This window comes from Amblyomma maculatum, chromosome 6 (genome assembly GCF_055883805.1).
Source record: "Amblyomma maculatum isolate TAMU_Amacu chromosome 6, ASM5588380v1, whole genome shotgun sequence".
NCBI classification, from domain to species: Eukaryota; Metazoa; Arthropoda; class Arachnida; order Ixodida; family Ixodidae; genus Amblyomma; species Amblyomma maculatum.
Window position 1 is genome coordinate 130043485 of NC_139349.1, and position 19815 is coordinate 130063299.

Below are 19815 nucleotides of genomic sequence, written 5' to 3' on the forward strand. Positions count from 1 at the left end.
ATAATTGAAAAGTACCGCGAAGGTCCCATCGCGTGCTAACAACCATGACCGGCACAGTCATGAAGCTTCCAACTGCTCGAGGCACACCTCTGGATAGGCTATATTCAAGTCAAACGCAGAGGACATTTTAAAAGCAGCATTGGCATTTTCTTGCGCAATGCCTTGAAGAGCGCCGCAGCTACTTTAGAAACAGAATTTTCGAACTGTGAACGGTAATCTTGTATGGAAGGTTGAGCGGCGGATGTATCATTCATGCATGTGGATCATTCCAGCCCTGCCAAAGAGCTGTATCGATTAATCCGCCACCTTGCTATTCTGTTGTGATTTTCAGGGCGTTGTAATCAATCGCATTTCTTGCCTTCCTCAATTGCCACAGTAAATGATCACACTGAGTAATTCTCTATGACGATGTAGATGCTAACTAACTGTACGTCTCGCACATGGGCGCAAACTTTAAGACAAGACCACTCGCGCTTGCTTGTTAAACAGCTTTATTGACGCAATCAAAATTATTACTAATAATCATTATCACTAGTCGATAAACATTGTTACGTGTCTCCAGTCAGTTGCGGTCATTCATGACGTCGTTTGACATATTGGTCCTTTAGTAGTCATTGCCACTTATAGCTAAACAATGTTTACTCATTTCTAGTGAGTTGCGATCATTTGAAGTCATTGTTTGTCATATTGGTCGTTTAGCAGTCATGATGAGTCATCCTGAGCCATTGTAATCATTATCACTCATCGCTAAGTTTTACTCGCTTCCAGTAAGTTGTATCCATTCAAGTCATCGTTGGACATATTGGTTGTTTCTCAGTCATAACAAGTCATACCTATTCATTATAGTCATTACCACTAATCGCTAAGCATTGTTACTCATTTCCAAACAGTTGCAGTAATTACAAGTTATAGTTTGACATATTGGTGGTTTTGTAGCCATTAGCAGTCATTATGAGTCATGCGCAATCTTTGTAGTCCTTACCACTCATCGCTAAGCAGTTTTACTAATTTCCAGTCATTTGCGGTAATACAAGTCGTAGTTTGACCTACTGGCCATTACAAGTCCTCATTAATCATCATTATTACTCAAATAGGCGTTAGTCATTAATTATATCGATGTCTGTCATTAACTATATCGATGCCTATTTGTAATTTTTATTCATTACCGGTCGCCCTCAATCGTTTTATTTTTAATCTCCTTCCTCACTCGTCCGCTATTCGCGAGCGAGACATTAGCGCACAGATGCGACGCACAGATCATGCGCACATATCTTCGCTAAACGAGCCAGCCTAGAAAGGATTTCGCTTTAAAAATCTTCCAGGACTCGTACAGGTTGCTGAAGCCGAAGGCGCTATAGGCCGGCATTTTGCCGCTAAGCACTAACAAGAAAACAAAAACCCGAGCAATAAAACCCAGACGCGAACTCTCCGTACACACACTGCGATAAAAGGCGTCCACGCTATGACTGTTTAGAAGCTTGATGGCGAAAGCGGGCCGCGGTGCGCCACGTGACCCATGCTAACCAATCGGTGGCACAGCGGCTCGGGGAAAAAAATAGCGGTACTCTGGTAATTATCGAGTGACTCTAGCTCAGTTTTACCGGCAGCGCCACCAACGGCGACGCGGCTCAACCGCCAAGAACGGAAGTATAAGAGCTGCGCTCAAAGATATAAACAGCCGTTTGAACGGAAGTTCGTTTTTCAAGCTGGCCCAGTCTTCCAAAAAGCTTGTTTATGTTTAAAGAGAGTCTACTTGCCGAAAACGTAACTTTAGTACATTTTTTTTTTTCGTGTACAAGTTAACAAAGTTAAAAAAGTTCCAAATGATTGAACTAATACTGAAAGTGCAACCCTCAGGTCTGTGCGTTGGGCGCTCTCGAGTCGGTTTGCCGTAAGCAGCGTCGGCCACCGAGAGAATATCTTTTTATTGCTTAACCATTGAGCGAAGATTTAAGAAATTGTGACTGTGGCGCTGTTGGTCAGTTTGGAAAAGATGTTACACTCCCCAATACGCAGATATTTTGAAAACAGAAACTCATGTCATGTCTGTGATACCATGAGTCCACTGAATGTGCAGCAAAGGTGAATAGCAACAGTGAATTTGTGCAATGCTTACCCCTTTAATATTTGTAACACGAAGCGAGTGATCCGATAAAGAAGAAGCCTGGTCGATTGCTGTTCGCCACGCTGACAGAAACATTGGGTCATTAAGCGTGGATGCGTTAGATAGGCTGGCGTAATCAGGCGATGAAACTAGAAAGAAAATGAGAAGATGTTTTAATTCAAGAGTTTCTGGGAATAGTTTTTAAACATTCAGGAGACAGCTGAAAAATAAATAGATAAAAAATGAATCAATAAAATAGATGACAATGCTTTAAGATAAGCAGATGTATTAATAACATGTAGACGGCAGTAATGCACCAAGGCTGGAACGAGCCCTATGACGGCAGTAATGCACCTGAAGTGGAACGAGCCCTAAGAGCACCAGAAAAGACATCTCCACGGCATCTGCATTTTTTCTGTTTTACAAATCTGGACCTTTGAAGCCTGACGTAAGCCTTCGTCTTTAAATTGAGCATCCGAAGATACCATCTCGGAGTGGGCTCGGCGAAAGAGGACCGGACGGTGTGCTAAGCATGCCGCCCATCTTATTGCAGGCGATCGTGTTATCTACAGCCGGACTGCTTTCAACATTTCAACCCCAAGGCGAAGGGCTCAGAGAGCAAGCAGCAACATTCGGCAGTACGTGGGACAACGCCTACTGCATCGACGGTTTTCTACAAGCGGCAACATCAAGCATCGGATTTGTGACGTCATCAAAGACACAGGCTATAAAATCAGGACTGCATTCTTGGGACTTCAGTGGGCTCGGCGAAAGAGGACCGGTCGGTGTGCTAAGCATGCCTCCCATCTTATTGCAGGTTAGTTATACTGGCTTATTTAGAAGTGATGAAAGAACGCTTGTTGTAGTGCCGAGCCCACACACTCTCCTATTTATTGCTGCTGACTGCTTTCATGTTTGTAAGTTATTGCTTTGTGGCGATATAGAGGAAAACCCTGGTCCTTCTGTTGCGGGAATGTTAGAGCAACTAGTGTAAGGTCAGAAAATAATTCGCAGCGATCTAGTAGATATTAAGCAAAGACTGGAGAATACTGAGAAAGCTGTGTTTGAATTTGGTGTGCGCATGGAGAAGGTAGAAGAGAATATTAAGGAAGTACACAAAAATTCGCAGCAGATACAAAGGCTGCAAGAAACTGTCGCAAAATACCAAGAACTTAAATCGCAGAGGTCACGTCTAGCGGATTTGGAAGATCGTAGTCGAAGAAATAACTTAGTTGTAGTTGTGTTTGGCAATAAGGAACAGGACGATGAAACGGAAGATGACCTACGACGGAAGATAATTGATGAGGTCTTTAATCAAAAATTGGGTGTTGATTGCTTGTCTGTAGCACGCATTCACAGAATGGGGCGAGGAGCCTCTATTCGCCCAGTTATTCTCTACTTCCAGAACTACCTTGAGAAGCAAATGGTTTGGCGTAACGTACCGAAGCTAAAAGATTCTGGTATTTCTATTCAAAATGACTTCTCGCCAGAAACTTTAAGAAAGCGCAAACTACTTTGGCAAAGCGGAAATTGTGCATTTCTGTAAATATGTTTTCCACACTGCGCGTATGTTTTTTCTTCCTTGCCGCAATCGTATGTCACCTTTTCTACAGTATTTAGTTAAGCATTATATGAAAGTGCCATTTCGCCCTGTTGTTTCTGTTAAAATTATATTTCATTGCATAGTCAACTCATACGCCGAAGTTACCAAGTTTTTGTAAGGGGCGCAGCCCCTCGTCAAGCCGTTAATAGGCTTTTTGGCTGCGCCCCTAGCATCCTTGTGATGTTGAAATAAAGATGACTTGACTTGACTTGACTTGGAAAAGCAGAGAAGGACGCTGGCAAAAAAGTAAATCTAGTTGGAGATAAACTACGTGTTGATAAAGCCTTTTACGTTTGGGATGATTCGTGCAACATGCGAATGCCGGCTCGACGGACCGTTCAATCAGATAGATAGCGGTCACAGACTCTGCAGCGTCAACTACGCATGCTCTCGCTCAACGTCAGGAGTATCGTGAATAAAACTGATAGCCTGGAATGCCTGCTTCTTTCATATGACCCTCATATAGTCATCCTTACAGAAACTTGGTTACATGATGGCATCTCTAGCGATACAATTGTTCCAACTGGTTACAAAGTATACAGGCGTGACCGGTGTTCTCGTGGTGGAGGGGTTGCCGTTATAGTGAAGTCTTCTGTTGCCGTTACTGTATTAGACCAAATACCTGACCACGAAAGCTTATTTTTGAATGTATCTCTTTGGGGCACTTCCTTTCTACTATGTTCAGTTTATCGTCCACCCAACTCTGCAAATTCGTACCTTCAAAAACTGTACGATCACCTGCTGGCAAAGCGTTATTGTAATACCATATTAACTGGTGATTTCAACCTGCCAAGCGTGAATTGGCCATGTCTGGCTTATGGACAATGTGATGACAATAATACTATCTTGGATATCATGTTAGCTCTGAATTTAGATCAAATGGTTAGAGAACCCACCCGTGACAGTGCCCTTCTTGATTTGTTTTTTGTCAGTGAAAGTTTTTCCAATGGCTTTTTGAGTGTTGAGCGTGGCATTTCAGATCATGACTTGTTATCGTTTTGTTGGTCTTGTAACCATGAACGGTCGTCCGAGAATGTACCACCCGTACGTATTCGAGACTTTAATCGATCAGACGACACTGCCATAATAGACTACCTAGAAACGTCTTTAGTTATTAACGAGAGCGATGATATTCATGTTTTGTGGAATAGGTTTAAAAAATCAATACTTTCTGCTATTGAAACTTTTGTTCCTCTGAAAAAAAAAAAATAAAACCTTATCGAAGGAATCCTTGGGTCACCCGGGAAATTATACACCTGAAACGGAAAATAAAACGACATCGTAGGAAACTTAAAGCTCCTACTGCAACCTTTCAAGAATTAAAGCACGCGTTAGCACGAAAGTTAATGATGACAAAGAATCATTACTACCAAGTTATTCTTCCTTCCTTCATATTTAAATACTTATCCTAGTAGATTTTGGAGACATCTAAGTAAGAGAAAGGAAGTGATAGAGTGAAAACGGATGAAACTGTGTTACTTGATAGCCAGAAAATTGCGGATTCTTTTAATCATTATTTTCAAAGCGTTTTCACATTGAAACCTGTCCTTACTAAACCGAAGGAATGTAAAGATCCTAGTAGTATTCCTTCCATCTCAACAGAAGGCGTATTATCATTGCTACGTCAACTTGACACAAAGAAAGGCTGTGGAGTGGACGGCATTCCAAACACTTTTTTAAAACGCTATGCTTCACAGATTGCTGAGTATTTAGCCAACATGTTTTCAGTTTCCTTCCGTACAAGCGATTTACCTTTTGACTGGAAAGTAGCACGTGTAGTGCCTATTCACAAATCAGGTGACCGATCAATACTATCCAATTACCGTCCTGGATCAATAACTAGCAGCTGTTGCAAAATTATAGAACACAGTCTGGCGGGCATCGTTAGGGATTTTCTCATTGACAAAAACATTTTATCACCTTTCCAACATGGATTCCGAAAAGAAATGTCAACAGTTACCCAACTTGTGTCAACTGTTCATGAATTATCCTCTGCCCTTGACAATTCCGGCCAAATGGACATATTGTTCTTGGATTTTGCCAAGGCCTTCGATACGGTCCCACACAATAAACTTATTCATAAATTAGAGGTAATATGTCTTCCACAATATATAGTTCAATGGATAGAGGCATACTTGGAAAAGAAGAGTCAGTTTGTTGAGATTAATGATGCCATTTCAGAATCACTGTGTGTCACTTCGGGTGTACTGCAGGGAAGCGTGTTGGGTCCATTACTGTTTCTTATATATATAAATGATTTGCCTGATGTTATTCCAAATTCTGTATCCATGCGATTATTTGCAGATGATTGCATAATGTTTAAGCAGATAAGGGAAACTTCTGATCATGGTATTCTTCAAGCCTCTTTGACAGCTATTGACAAATGGAGTGTGGAATGCAGCATGAAACTTAATGTCAAGAAAACTGTACTCCTACGTGTAACAAGGAAAAAACATTTTTGCCCATTCACTTATTCCCTACAAGGATTCGATATTAAAGAAGTAGCAAGCCATAAGTATTTAGGGCTCCAATCAATTGGACTGGTCACCGCATATCTCATAAATTTGTTCTTCGGCATTCTTAACACTCTGCTTCCTAAAACGCTAACTTAATCGCGCCCCCTCTAATATAATAACTTTTGGCATACAACACATTCATCCGAACTAAGCTCGAGTACGCCTCTATCATTTGGGACCCTCACACAAAAAAGAACATAACTGCTCTTGAAATGATACAAAGGAAAGCAGTCAGGTTTATTTTCCACAAGTACAGCAGATCTGATTCTCCCACACAGCTGATGGTAGAAAATGACATCCCGCTCCTTTCAGTCCGCCGCAAAATGAACAGAATTTTGTTTCTTCGTAAGATTCTGTCACAGGAAGTTAATATTCCATTACCTAACTTTGTCCAACCTTCTACTGCCAGACGAACACGACACACTAGGGAACATATGCTGCAACCTGTCTTTGCCCGAACAAATTCATTTAAGTACAGTTTTTTCTCACGGACCATCTATGATTGGAATTTGCTTCCAGAATTTCTTTTCCAGAGCAGTAATTTTAACAAGGCACTGGAAGGTTATTTGTTTGGTTAGGCTGCTCAACTTTTCAGTATTTTATATCTGTTTCCTTTGTTCATGCCGAATTGTGCTGTGTGTTATTGCCTATTTTTATTTTTTAGACTGTCAAATTTTTTAATAATTACTATTATGATTCCTTTTTGCTCGCCGAATTGTAGTGTGTATTGTATTTTTTGTTTTTTTTTCTGTGTGTGATTGTTACCTGGTATGCCCCTCCTGCTTGGGCCATAAGACCTGCAGTATTTTGAAATAAATAAATAAATAAATAAATAAATAAATAAATAAATAAATAAATAAATAAATAAATAAATAAATAAATAAATAAATAAATAAATAAATAAATAAATAAATAAATCTGAGACGCGAAGCTTTTCAAATGTAGTACGGCCAACAATATTATTAAGAACAACTTAAGGAATCATCTTGGTTCGTTTTCAGCTGTATGCGTCGTGAAGCGGTAAAAATATGTGCATTTTACAGTATTCACAGTATGCAGAGTGCTCCTGCGAAGACTTACAAAAGAATTTAAAAATGAGCTTTCTTCCTTTGGTGCCCTACATTGAACATAACGAATACTTAAGTGCTCGTCATCTCGTTTGCAAGGCTGTCTGGACAATAATGTCGAAGGGGAAAATTTCTTCAGCAAACTTTCTGGCGTACATCTGTATGCACTTTTTTAATATATGCACTGCATTCATTAAATGCGTCTCAGGATGTCGTACAAGCTCCACAAAACAAATGGAGTAGGTATAGAAATGTCTGGGGTTTATCAAGATGCTTTACTACAGGGGTTCTCAAAATGGGTTCCGCAAGCCGCTTTTCGAAGTTCCGCGAACTCTCACTGGACTGCACCCCCTCCCATTTTCTTCTATGTGCGGACCTAGATTGCCGAAGCCGGTTTTAGAGCATAACAAATTTTAAAATCCCAGTTCCTTCCTAAGAGCAGGGAGCGGCAGGTAACCAATTAAAGCCGGACGAAGCATCACATGATTCCGTGCGCCGCTCAGCCGGTTAGCCACTGATACTGGTCGAGCACATGATAGAGATGCAGTGTTGCTCTTTTGGCTACATTTTTCTGCATTCTTGTTTTAGATTTAAAAACATTCGCAATGTGAGAGGTGAGCATTTCATAAGGGGCTGGTTGCCAAAAGCAAGACCAAAATTTCAGAAAAACCATTCAGATGCAACAGCGCCTGATGGTTAACGTGAGGCGGGAGGTCCCTTCCCTGTCACATATTGTTACGGTGCGTAGCCGAGATGTCGGAAAACGAAGATGATATTTTGGGCGCTGTGTCCAACGACGACGACACTGAAGCTGAAGCTGTTTTGTTGCTGTGTTCATTGGTGTTCATTGGTTGGTGTTGACTGGAGGTGCTCCTGACGTTGAGCTGAGACTCTTACCGCTCGGGAACGCCCCGTAACAATACTGATGGCTGTTGAAGTTCCTTGGGGCAAAAAAAAAGAAAAGGTTTGAGAACCCCTACTTTAGTAGTTTCTGAAAACGTCTTTTTATAGTTTTGCGTTGACTGCATTTCATATTAATTCATATTTATGAAAAATGTTATTAAAACGTGGCTTTGGTCAGGGTAGAAGAGGAGATAGTGCGCACAGATTGAATTATTGAAGGGAGAGAAGGGCAGGAGAGAATAAAAAGAAAAAAAAGTGAACAAAGAAGTAGAAAGAAAACGAAAAAAGGTGAATTGGCAGCAACACAGTTAAGAAGTAAAAAAAATCAAAATCAAATTTTAAATGAATTAAAAGCGATGTGTTTACAAGAGCGTAGACAAGTCAGTCACATTGGCTGTGATCACAAAGGGTTAAATTTAAAGTAAAATATATAAAAGGCCATAAAGAAACGCTCCGGTGGGAAGCAGCATGCTCACTCGTTTGACTTCATATTACGCTGTCAGGCGGTTGCATAAAGTCCTCTATGCATATTTTGGGGAGATGACAATTACCAGTCGTACTTGTTCTTTCCAACAAGGTAAGAATGGGTGAAATAGAACCAGTACAGTTCGGGTTAGGTGAAAGATATTCGATGTAAACATTTACAAGGATTATATGAACGGGATGATATTCGCTTTACGAGCTTCGTTACTTCGTTCGCTGATGGAATGCTGGTTTGTGCTTATACCCTCCACACGGAACACTGCTCGGCATCCTGCAAGCAGCGCTGGGAGAGCAGGCGTTTTTTTTTTTTTTGGAGGTAGGAATTACTGTAGGTGTCCGGTCTCTCAGGCATTTTTATCATGCCCAGTGAAAACCTGAATAAAATTCCTCTGCTAACCGAACAAAAAAAAATGCACTCGCCGACGTAGGCGCTGTTAGTTTCCACGAAAGGCCAACTGCGCCTGCAAAATTGTGTGTTGAAGTTGTGTCACGTTTTCTGCGTTAAATGGACTGCGCATGCTGGCTGCAGGCAAACGGTTGATTCTAGTGATTTTTTTATGTAACTTGCGGAAACGAGCAATTAACTCGGTACTATTGGCTTTAAGTGGGGTACTGGAAATTTTCGTAGACGTTTGCAACTGTAAACCTGTAATTTCTTTGGGGGTGCGTGTTATGTAAACGATTTAATGTAGCTTGCGGAAACCGGCAATACAGTCAGTGAGTTGTCAGTTTGGTCCCTATCATAACTGCCTTAGCAATGTAGCGTACGTAGTAAAGGTGGTTAAGTATGAGGACACAAAATTTTATCTCCAAATATGTTGACGCAGTTTCGTTTCGTTTTAGAGCCCTAGGTGTGTTGTTTGCTTGGAGTTAATAGGAGCCGTTGAAGTCGATTCTTTTAGTTGGAGGAGTAGGTTACTAGTATTTGTTGTTTGTTTGATATGACTAAAGCCTGAATTTCGTCATGATATCGGATGACGAAATTCAGGCTTTAGTCATATCAAACAAAAGAAGGACCCGGATGTGCAAACCCAACATAGGACGGTTGTGATTTCTGATCTCGAGCCGGGCATCCTGAAGAGTGAAGTTGAATGGGCCTTAGCCAGCCTTGCTAAGAACAAAGCTAGCGGAATTGATGGTATTCCAGCTGAGTTGCTTCAAAACCTCAACCACGACGCTGTTAACACACTGCATACATTATGTCAAAAGATTTGGACAACCCTGCAGTGGCCACAGGATTGGAGGAGATCAGTTTACATCCCCATTCCAAAGAAAGGCAGTGCCAAAGATTGTTCCAACTACCGCACGATCGCGCTTATTTCGCATGCTAGCAAGGTGATGTTAAAAATCCTGCAAGGTAGGCTGCAGCAGTATGTCGATCGGGAGCTTCCGGACGAGCAAGCTGGGTTTCGCAAGGGCAGAGGAACTAGAGACCAAATTGCCAACCTTCGCTGGATCATGGAAAAAGCAAGAGAGTTCCAGAAACCCATTTACTTCTGCTTTATTGATTATGCGAAAGCGTTTGACTGCGTAGATCACAGCAGATTGTGGAAAGCTCTCCAAGAGATGGGAGTTCCAATTCACCTCATCTGTCTCCTCAGGAACCTTTATGAAGGGCAAGAGGCCACAGTCAGAACTGGGCATGGTCTAACTGATTGGTTTCCGATTGAGAAAGGGGTGAGGCAAGGCTGCATACTGTCGCCCTGCCTATTTAACCTATATGCAGAGTGCATCATGAGGAAGGCCGGTCTGGACGAGTCTTCAGCTGGAGTGAAGATTGCTGGAAAACGTATCAACAACCTTAGATATGCGGATGATACCACTTTAATGGCAGAAAGTGAAGTGGAACTCAAGAGACTTCTGATGCGCGTACAAGAAGAGAGTGAGAAGTTTGGGCTTAAACTGAACATTAAAAAGACGAAGATCATGGCGTCTTGCCCTATCAAGTCCTGGAGCATCAATGGACAAGAAGTGGAAGCTGTGACAGATTTTCTATTCTTGGGCGCCAAGATTACATCGGAAGGAGACTGCAGCCATGAAATTAGGAGACGCCTGCTTCTGGGAAAAAGAGCAATGGTTAGCCTTGACCGCCTAGTAAAGAGCAGAGACATTAGTCTACCAACCAAGATTCGTATAACCCGTGCTATGGTCTTTCCAGTTGTGATGTATGGATGCGAGAGTTGGACTGTGAAAAAGGCTGACCGCCGAAGAATTGACGCGTTTGAATTGTGGTGCTGGCGAAGACTCTTAAGAGTTCCTTGGACTGCCAGAAGATCAAATCAGTCGATATTGTCGACCATAAACCCTGACTGCTCATTGGAGGGTCAAATTCTAAAGTTAAAGCTCAGCTACTTTGGTCATCTGATGAGAAGAGAGGAGTCGCTGGAGAAAGATTTGATGTTGGGAAAGGTTGAGGGTCGCCGGAGAAGGGGTAGGCAGCGAACGCGATGGTTAGATGGCATTCTCGAGGCATTGCAGATGAAGCTATGTGATGTTAAGAAGATAGTGAGAGACCGGAAAGCGTGGCGTGACATGGTCCATAGGGTCACGAAGAGTCGGACACGACTGAACGCCTGAACTGACTGAACTGATCGGATGTGAGTCTCGAGTGCTACCACATTAACGGTAACCAGGAAGCTCTTTCAGGAAGCGACTAGCGTCACGCATATAAAATGATTGATGCGAGAAAAAACTCTCTATGGAGATCAATTCATCGGGCATCCATATATAACCTTGAGGCTATCAGATAACCAGGAAACTTATGTAGATGCTCCCAAGAGATTAATTTATTGCCGTCGGTGTCTTACGCAGTGAACTTGGCATTTCTCATCGGTCAGTTCCTTTTTTCTTTACTGATCGTGCAGTTAATATATTGGTGCACGATTGACTCATTGCTTAGTTGCCAGTTTTGCATTGAAAGTATTCTTTTGTTTGCCTAAATTACGATACCTCCCCACATGTCTGCGATCATAACATCAGTTTTCTTGCCGAGCGATCGCTATGTATGATGCTCATTTCTTGGAAGGCGGGGTTCTGTGTATTGTGAAGGTGTGAATAATGCCTGGTCGCCTGGCTTTTATGTATAGGTTATGTTTATTTCAGCCGGTTATGGATGTCTACTGGACATGAAATGGAGGAAGGAGCTACAATATTGGTACTATTTAAGGAAAAGGTATTTCCAAAAGCCTCACCAACTGGTAGACGTTATCTGTGCCCTTTAGTAACTGGCGCTCTCTATTATTTTACTTCCGTTTTACATTGTATAATATTTATTAATTTCCTTGGTCACGAGCAGTGACGACCACCTTGTTACTCTTTTTGAACTGCCTCGTTTTCGCTTTATTTTACTTCCTTGCATTGCTTCGTAAAAAATATTTGAGTGCTCTCCTGTTCCCTCTCCTCTCGAAGTAGCAATGATTTGTTGCTTCTCGTTATTCTTCGATTTCATTAAAACGATTCATGCCGCCACGCGGTGTTCAGCCTACGTTTTCATCATAGTACGCCCCATTACCTTGGCCGCAATATTTATCATCGTTGCGATATGCTCGGAGATAAGTTAATATATTGCCACGGTTGTACCTGTCGCTATCTTTGCTCAATCGAAATATATAGGGAGACTGCAGATTGATAAAGGCTACGCAAAGAGAACGAGTAGGAAGCGGTACACATATGCCACTGTTGAATGTCTCCGGCTTAGCAAGAATACTTTGGCACGTTAGATTGTTCTTGGCTGCAGTATATTTATTTATTTACTCATCGATTTATTTATTCATATGGATTACCTTTAATGTTTTTAGACGTTCAAGCTATACGCACGAATGATCTCCGACTGTGTGATGCAAGCTGCAACGTTTTACTTTTTTACATTCCTGGTTATTCAACAATACCCATGGCATCGCAAAAACGCGAGCGATCAACAATGGAGAAGAGCGAACCGAGAAAATAGTTCCAGCCTTTTTAAAGTACGAGAAATTATTGATTGAAGGGAGGTTTTGTGTGAAAAATGCGAGGCGATGTGCCGTACAAAAGGGGAAAGGATAGCGTAATTACGCTAAACTCGAGGTGTAATAGATTTCGTTCAACAAACTAAACCGAAAAAACAATGAGAAAAACTAAGGGAGTTAGCGGTAACGAGTTCTTGAAGCGACGCTTAAGATGCGCTTCAAGTACCGTACGGTAAAATAAATGGAGTCGCTTTGTACTAGTTCGAGGGAATAAATCAAGTTGGCACTGTTGAGGTTCCGAAATGGACGATGTGTATTCAAGCTTAATCGACGTATCATAAAACATGCGGGCTAAGAATGAGCTCAAAGCAAGTCACAGGTACACGCAAGGGAGGACCCATATCTGGGCATCTGTGTCATGCCATTACTTACTTGCTGCCGTTCGTACTCTATGATCATGGATCTAAACAAGCACTCAAAACATCCTTTTCCAGATAACCAGGTCATTAAAGTAACCCCGAACTGCATCATTCTTGCATCTTTCTGCTGTTGAGACGGGGGGGAGGAAACTTCTTTACACTGGCAATTTCAGCTGAAGCTTCAAACAGTTCTTAAACTACGGATTTGAAAACAAGGAAAATATTGACAAGAGAAGATTTTCATCTGCGGTAGACAAATTTGCTATCAATACTCGCCTGTTACGTAAATAGTTACCAGCCTAATCACTTCTTAATGGAAGCACTGGGGTGCTTATTGTCGAGAGGAGTTCAAAACTACAGAGAAGATATATGCCATACTCGGTTTTATATCGAACTCATTTCCTAAAGTACTTGTGCGACCTAATTAGGCTATGTTTTCCGCACGTATGGTGTCTAAACACTGAGGAAGCTCGGCGAAAACGACATGTCTGCTGATGACTTGTTGCTATGAGAGCCGCATCAAAATTGGACTGCATCCGTTAGTGTGCTATGCTGAAAACATTTTTCATCGTTGCTTGCCACAAGCAAAAAACAAAATAAAGGTAATGACGTAGCAGAGTATCAGGCAGTTCATATATGGGGCTGTAGTGATTTTACCACTTCATCAATAAAGCGTCGTTTTCACAAGCCCCCTGTGTGTAATCAGCTCAATTAGGTTGTTTCCGGCAAATATTATTAGAATTCTTGTTCCAGGGCACTGAAGAGTTTTTTTTTGTATTCAAAAACTAATAAACAATCGCCTTGTCCGGGCTCTCGAATACCCAATTAGGGTTAATTTGTGGGCCAACCACTCAACTGGCATAATTTATTTATTTATCGTACCCTCAGGGCCAAAGGCATTACAGAGGGGAGTGGGTTAATTAGGATACAGAACATGAATATAATACTAATTGCTCAATTTTGGTAATTGGTTAAGGAATTACAAAATCTCTTAAAGTAAATAATGTCTACCGCGGCTGAGAGGTTGTCACCAAAATATTTTTATTATATCGAAATCTTTTTATCGGGGTATTTTTAGTGTTTGCTATATATATACTCATTTGCAGTTGTAATTGTAATTGGAGTAATATTTCGTGAGATATATATATATATATATATATATATATATATATATATATATATATATATATATATATATATGTACTCAAGGAAAACTCAAGAAATAAAAGTATAGTTGCCAACACATTATTTGTTTTCTACAAATGAGTGAAAGGGCAACTCCGGAGGTTATTCGACATTGCAATATTCTTGTAAAAAATTTACTGTATGTTTTTCTCTCCACCCTGATGCATTCTACTAAATTTGGGTGCCGTGTGACAATCTTTCACGCACAACGCGATATTAAGATGTGCTGTTTCGTTGGCCTCAATTGAGACAATTTCTGCGGGCAACACTGCGTTTGTGACGTCACAAACATTATACCCACGTTACGGCGCACTCTCCGCGTGATCATCAAATTTTGAGGCTTGTATTAGGCTACCTCTGACATGTTATGTAGTGCGTCATGATTTCCATATTTTATTTTCGCCATCCAAAGTGTAATCGAGTCTTTTTCCAATACCGTATGTGAGGAGACCATTTCATCAACTGGAACGTCGTTTCTCTTCACGAAAGCATTAAAGTTTAGATTTTCTGTTTATCTTTTTTAAAAATAGCTCTAGAAGGAATTTCGAAAAAAAAACAAAACGATATTTTTGTTTTAAAGTCAGGACACACCGAGGAATGTAATGCAACGGAAAACTCAAACGAATGAAAAAAACAAACAAACACTGGAGTTGCCTTTTAAGTGTTTTTATACGCAAAAATTCAGTCTAACGTTGAATTTGTGAAGATGCAACATTTTTTCAGTGCCTGCCACCCTGGATATTGCAGCCAAAAAGAGACATGATTTGTTGTTTATTAGACCTGACGTCCCAGGCAGCAGCCGGCAATTTTGGAAGCGTGATAGGAGGAACAAATAAAATTGCAGCTTTAGAGAATCTAGCCTAAGGGTACTTTATTGACAGTGCATTTTAATATTTAGGTTCCTATAGTGGACCAGTATGAATGCATAACAACCTCTCTGGTAGGTTAGGGTTGCCGTATGTCATTAGTAATTTAGCCGCGCCCATCATGTGTAGAGCCTTCCACTACAAAATGTCTTTGTATTTCGACTCGCTTGGTCTTACTGGGCGAAAAAATACCGTTAGAAATTCGGCCTCCAATCTTCCAATTCCGTATGCTTGTCCTAAACTCATTGATAACTTTCTTTATTTACCATCTTGAGACGAATATTCAGCATTCAAGTACACCGAGCAAACTTAGTGCTTGTGTGGTAACAAAACACGTAAGAACCATCTAATATTGCATCACAGACAGAACTATTTTGTTTTTGTAACCGCCTTGGTAAAGCGCAACGCCAAAAAACTCGAATAGGGCATAACGTAGGCGCCGCAATTCTCCACATTTTCTTTTACCGTGATACACCTTTATTACAGAACATTACAATTATTACTGCAGATTACAATCTATGCTATTGATTTCACACTGTGAGACCGCAAAATTGCATATAAATTATTACTAATCTAAAATATCAAAGGGAGACACTTAAACTAGGTCACGAATCCCGTCCTCGGCTCGCGGATCCATTTTCGCCTTCATGTACTTCACCACTTTTTTAAACACCAATAATTTATTTTTGTGCCTGCGTGATCTCACATACATTCTTTATTATACAGTCATTAGCTGCCATGATAAGTGAAAGGCCACCGTAGACAAGATATAAATTCTCCTTGACCAAGCAGTATGAACATGCATGCATGGCCCAGGGGATAGCATGTCTGACACGGAATGCAGTCTTTTAGGGATCGATTAGCCTTAGCCTGCCATCTTAATTGATAAGCGCAAGTTACCTCCAACCAAATCGGCCATGTCATGTGGCTGCGTGACGTCGCACAACTCTACGACCAAAACAGAGGCCGGCCATGCATCGCTTACAGGTGCCACCTGCCACTTGCCAGAGTCAAGCCGCTGATTTTTCGCTCACAACGCCAAAGCTGATGCAGTATTTTATGGAGAACGAGGCCTTGAATGGTGCGCGCTGAGAAGTAGAATCACGGGTTGTGGACACTTCACAAAGATATTTGCTATCTTCGGTTGCTTTAAGGTCCCAATATATGCAATGCTGGAGCAACAAACGCTATTTACAGAAATCATTGTAGTATTAAAACCTTAGGCACTCACGTGTCACTTGTATAAATGCGTCCGTGGAGTCATTCCCTTTGTAGCAAGGCGAAATATCAAAGCCGTGCAGATCGATCAGTTCCGGTGGGTTTCTGAACGAGTCGTAGAAGTCGTAGCTGAACCGTGAGCCTTCTTCCAGGCGCAATGGATTGTCGGCTTCGCTAGAAACCTTTGAGAAATAAGCACAATATAGAATAAAAGCAACGTAGGTTTGAAGAGCATTGCCAATTCTAGATTTGACCACCCGTGCTCTTGTAAACAAGACTGCCCATGAGAATATTACCATAATGGCACCAAGTAGATGCATTGTACTGTTCAGCTAAACATAAAGTGAATTAACAACCGCGCAGAAATACACAGAATCTGTCTTGCTTGCAGATGATGAATGTAGTGAGGAGAAACAAGGAAGGGTTCTTTGTGATCACTGGCAATACTGCTTAAGCTGCTCTACGCGCACAATATCAGGACGCAAGGAACGGCTTGATGGCGGTTGCGTTACACTAGGCGGCACCTCGCACTTAAGTTCACCGAATCGACGAACTGTGTACGGCCCGAAGTACAGCTTCACGAGTTTTCGTAGCGTAAAGCTACACTACGCCGGTCAAAGCAGTTTCGAGTGTGTGCGCAGCCCGTTATGCGCATGCGCGGGAGCCGTGTTAAGTCAGGAGAGGTGCAGGTACGTCGCATCATCGCCACAGCCGGTGCGCGCTCCTCGCCGCCGCCGGCGTGCGCTCCTCTCCGACGCGTGACCTTTAGTCGGAGTGGTTTTTACGACAGTTGTGCCTCGCCCTACTGCGCATGCTTTACGCTAAGTATATCCAGGCATAGCAGAGCTAAGCCACTGCCATTTTTTTTTTCATTATTACTACGTTCTGCGTATTTTACTGTTACTAGTGCATTATTGTGGTCAGTTTGTTTCCTGATAAAACAAATTCTGCTTTGTTCTAAACTCACTTTATTTTCAGTGCTCTAGCGAGTTAATTCATCTAAAATAAATAAATGATGATAAACACCTTTTGCTGGAGTTTGCGTATCTAATTCAAGATAGCAGATAAGGGAAGGGAGCCACGGGCCGCGTTATCAGTTACCTAGCTCTGGACGAAATGCACACCTAGGTGGCGGCATAAACGACCGATAGGCAGCTGCTGGGAAATTGTAGATTTTTTATGTGCAAGTTTTGAAATGAACGCTCTAATTAACATCACAAATCACAAGAACGGAAGGTAACTGAGAAGCCTCGATCTTTGATCTTTCCATGAAAAAAAAAGTCCCCCCCAATCGGAGCAGATTCAAAATTAAAAATTTATCGTTGGAAGCGAGTAAAGGAGCCTCATAGCTATTCACGCATCCGATCACTCCGCGCTTCAGCCACTTTCGTGCGCTGTTCACTGCACGTCGTCGCCTTCGTCAACCTCCATTCATGAGCAATGAATAAAGAACACACAGCTAATGCATTGTACTCTAAGGTGCGTTAAGCGCTCTCAAAAATTCGTTGAGGGCACTTAGGCCTCTCTTAAGTCCGGTAAGGCGAAAGCTTTTCCAGCCACTCTTTGCACTCTTGTTTTTATCCCTTCTTTTCTGGCTTTTGTTCCCTCTTTCCAACGTTCTTTTACAGAGCTTTGACGTAATTTGTACAATTTCGACGTGCGCGACTGTTTTGACGTCAGCATATATATCACGTCCTTGGCTATTTTGACATATATTTGAAATTTTTTGGTTAATTAATTAAGTAATAATTGCTGAACCAAAATTGCGCATACAATCACGTTCTTTCCTCCTCTATTCCATGCAATCATTCTTTTACACCTCAATGAATTCATTTATCGACAATGACGGTGTGACACCCACCGCGGATGCACAAATCCTGTCCATACTCACGAGCCTATAAAGGCTTTCGCCTCAAAATTTTCTAATGCGCTACTGCTAAGGTTTTCAGTCACCCATTTCTTTGATATTTGCATGAAGCCTCACTTTCAAACGCTGGATTCGAACGGAAAGTGAAATGAGACGTTTCTTAGTGTCGCTCACACTTCGCGATTGACCAACTTCGCTAAGCAGGTTGCCATTTTGTTTGTGGAATTTGTTACCTTTAGTGCGAGCAGAGAAACTGAATTATTCCTTAAGCAGTGCTGGCGGTGGCCCAGACAATGAAAGTTCATCATGTCATGCACATGCATAGACAAATTTTTATTACGTTACACTACGTCGTTGTCCTCTAGTAAGCGTCCTCATAAGCAGTTAGCCGGTAACGTGGTATCTTTTCTTTGCAGGTCAAAAATCTATTACTGTCACGTTCTGCGAATTATTTTTAACTACTGATCACCATGTAGGGGGAAGAAACCCATCTACGATTTAAAATGTACCATGCTTTATACCACATTTCTTCCTAAAAATTATTGTGTAAGTGAATAAAAACGAAGCGACGACAGTGAGCATAGCAACTTGTACATCGGGATAAGTTTTAGGCAGGCAAAAGGCAGTGCCTATGTGCATAAATGCATGAAAAATAGACAATCTATAAAAGGTACAAAAAGAGGAGCTATGCTGGAAAACCTTTCAGAAATAGGCCAAGCTTCTGCTCTTTCTCGGTCAAGTTCATGCTTTTTCTCAGTCACCTTCTCTAAGTTGAGATCTCTTTCACCCAGTGATCAAGCTGCCAAATACTGTATTGTAACTTCAGAAAATTAACAACGTTTGTAACGTAGATATTCTATGGCAGTTTCATTGCTTTATGGTGTAATATGACCTGCTTCTCACTGTTTATCCAGTACCATATTTCTGTCCCAAATGAGAGGTCATTAACCTTGTCACAATAGAGACGAGCGACAGAACGCAAAGATTCTCTAGCACAATTGAATTTTCAGAGGTCATTGCTAGGGCTGCTGAAGGTTGAGACACCAGAACGTCGCGTAACCGAGGGCCTCAAAGATGCAACCCAAACATTCTCTGATTATTTGGTTCTGTTGTGATTATTATATGTACCCCGAAAGCCATATGTGCAGCAGAGCGATCAGAACAGTCGGCGCAGTACCGGTTCTTCCTTCATTTTTTTTGCTTCGACGCACTGAAATTTTTGATGCTGCAGAATGTCGCAGTTCAGATGGGAAAGCTCCATGATGCGACAAAGTTGGACAGGATGATTTACGTGCGCAATAAAAAGGCCCTGCCGCGCATTCTGAATAAAGTAATCACCATAAATCACGAGACGCAATATGTGCAATGTCGCATCCATTAGGTGGAACGTTCTGCTGAAAGTCTAGCAAACTTCGTGTCGCAACGAGTTTCCCCTCTCAAGAAACAATAAAAAGAAGAAAGTGCCCTACTTTAGCGCACCATAAAGCGAAATACTTACAATTCTTCCCTCAGCCTTGGTTTTAGTTGAGCATTCATTTTGAGACTTTCATGGTATGTTTTAAATTACCATTAAAATTACGCTGAAACTACAGAGTAAGAATAAACTGCAGTGGCTATTATTTAAAATTCTACCCCCTTTT

At 41.5% G+C, this 19815-nt stretch overlaps 1 protein-coding gene across 2 annotated transcripts in view; it reads right to left on the bottom strand.

The window, feature by feature from the left end:
• LOC146186738 (uncharacterized) overlaps positions 1 to 19815 on the bottom strand; it is a 139714-nt gene that overhangs the window by 8265 nt on the left and 111634 nt on the right. For both annotated transcript variants that reach the window (XM_084607380.1, XM_084607379.1), the window contains 2 exons: positions 16322 to 16490; positions 2117 to 2253 (listed from right to left, as the gene is read on the bottom strand). In XM_084607380.1, the coding sequence (XP_084463506.1) occupies positions 2117 to 2253; positions 16322 to 16490 (306 nt within the window). The remainder of the gene's footprint in view (positions 1 to 2116; positions 2254 to 16321; positions 16491 to 19815) is intronic.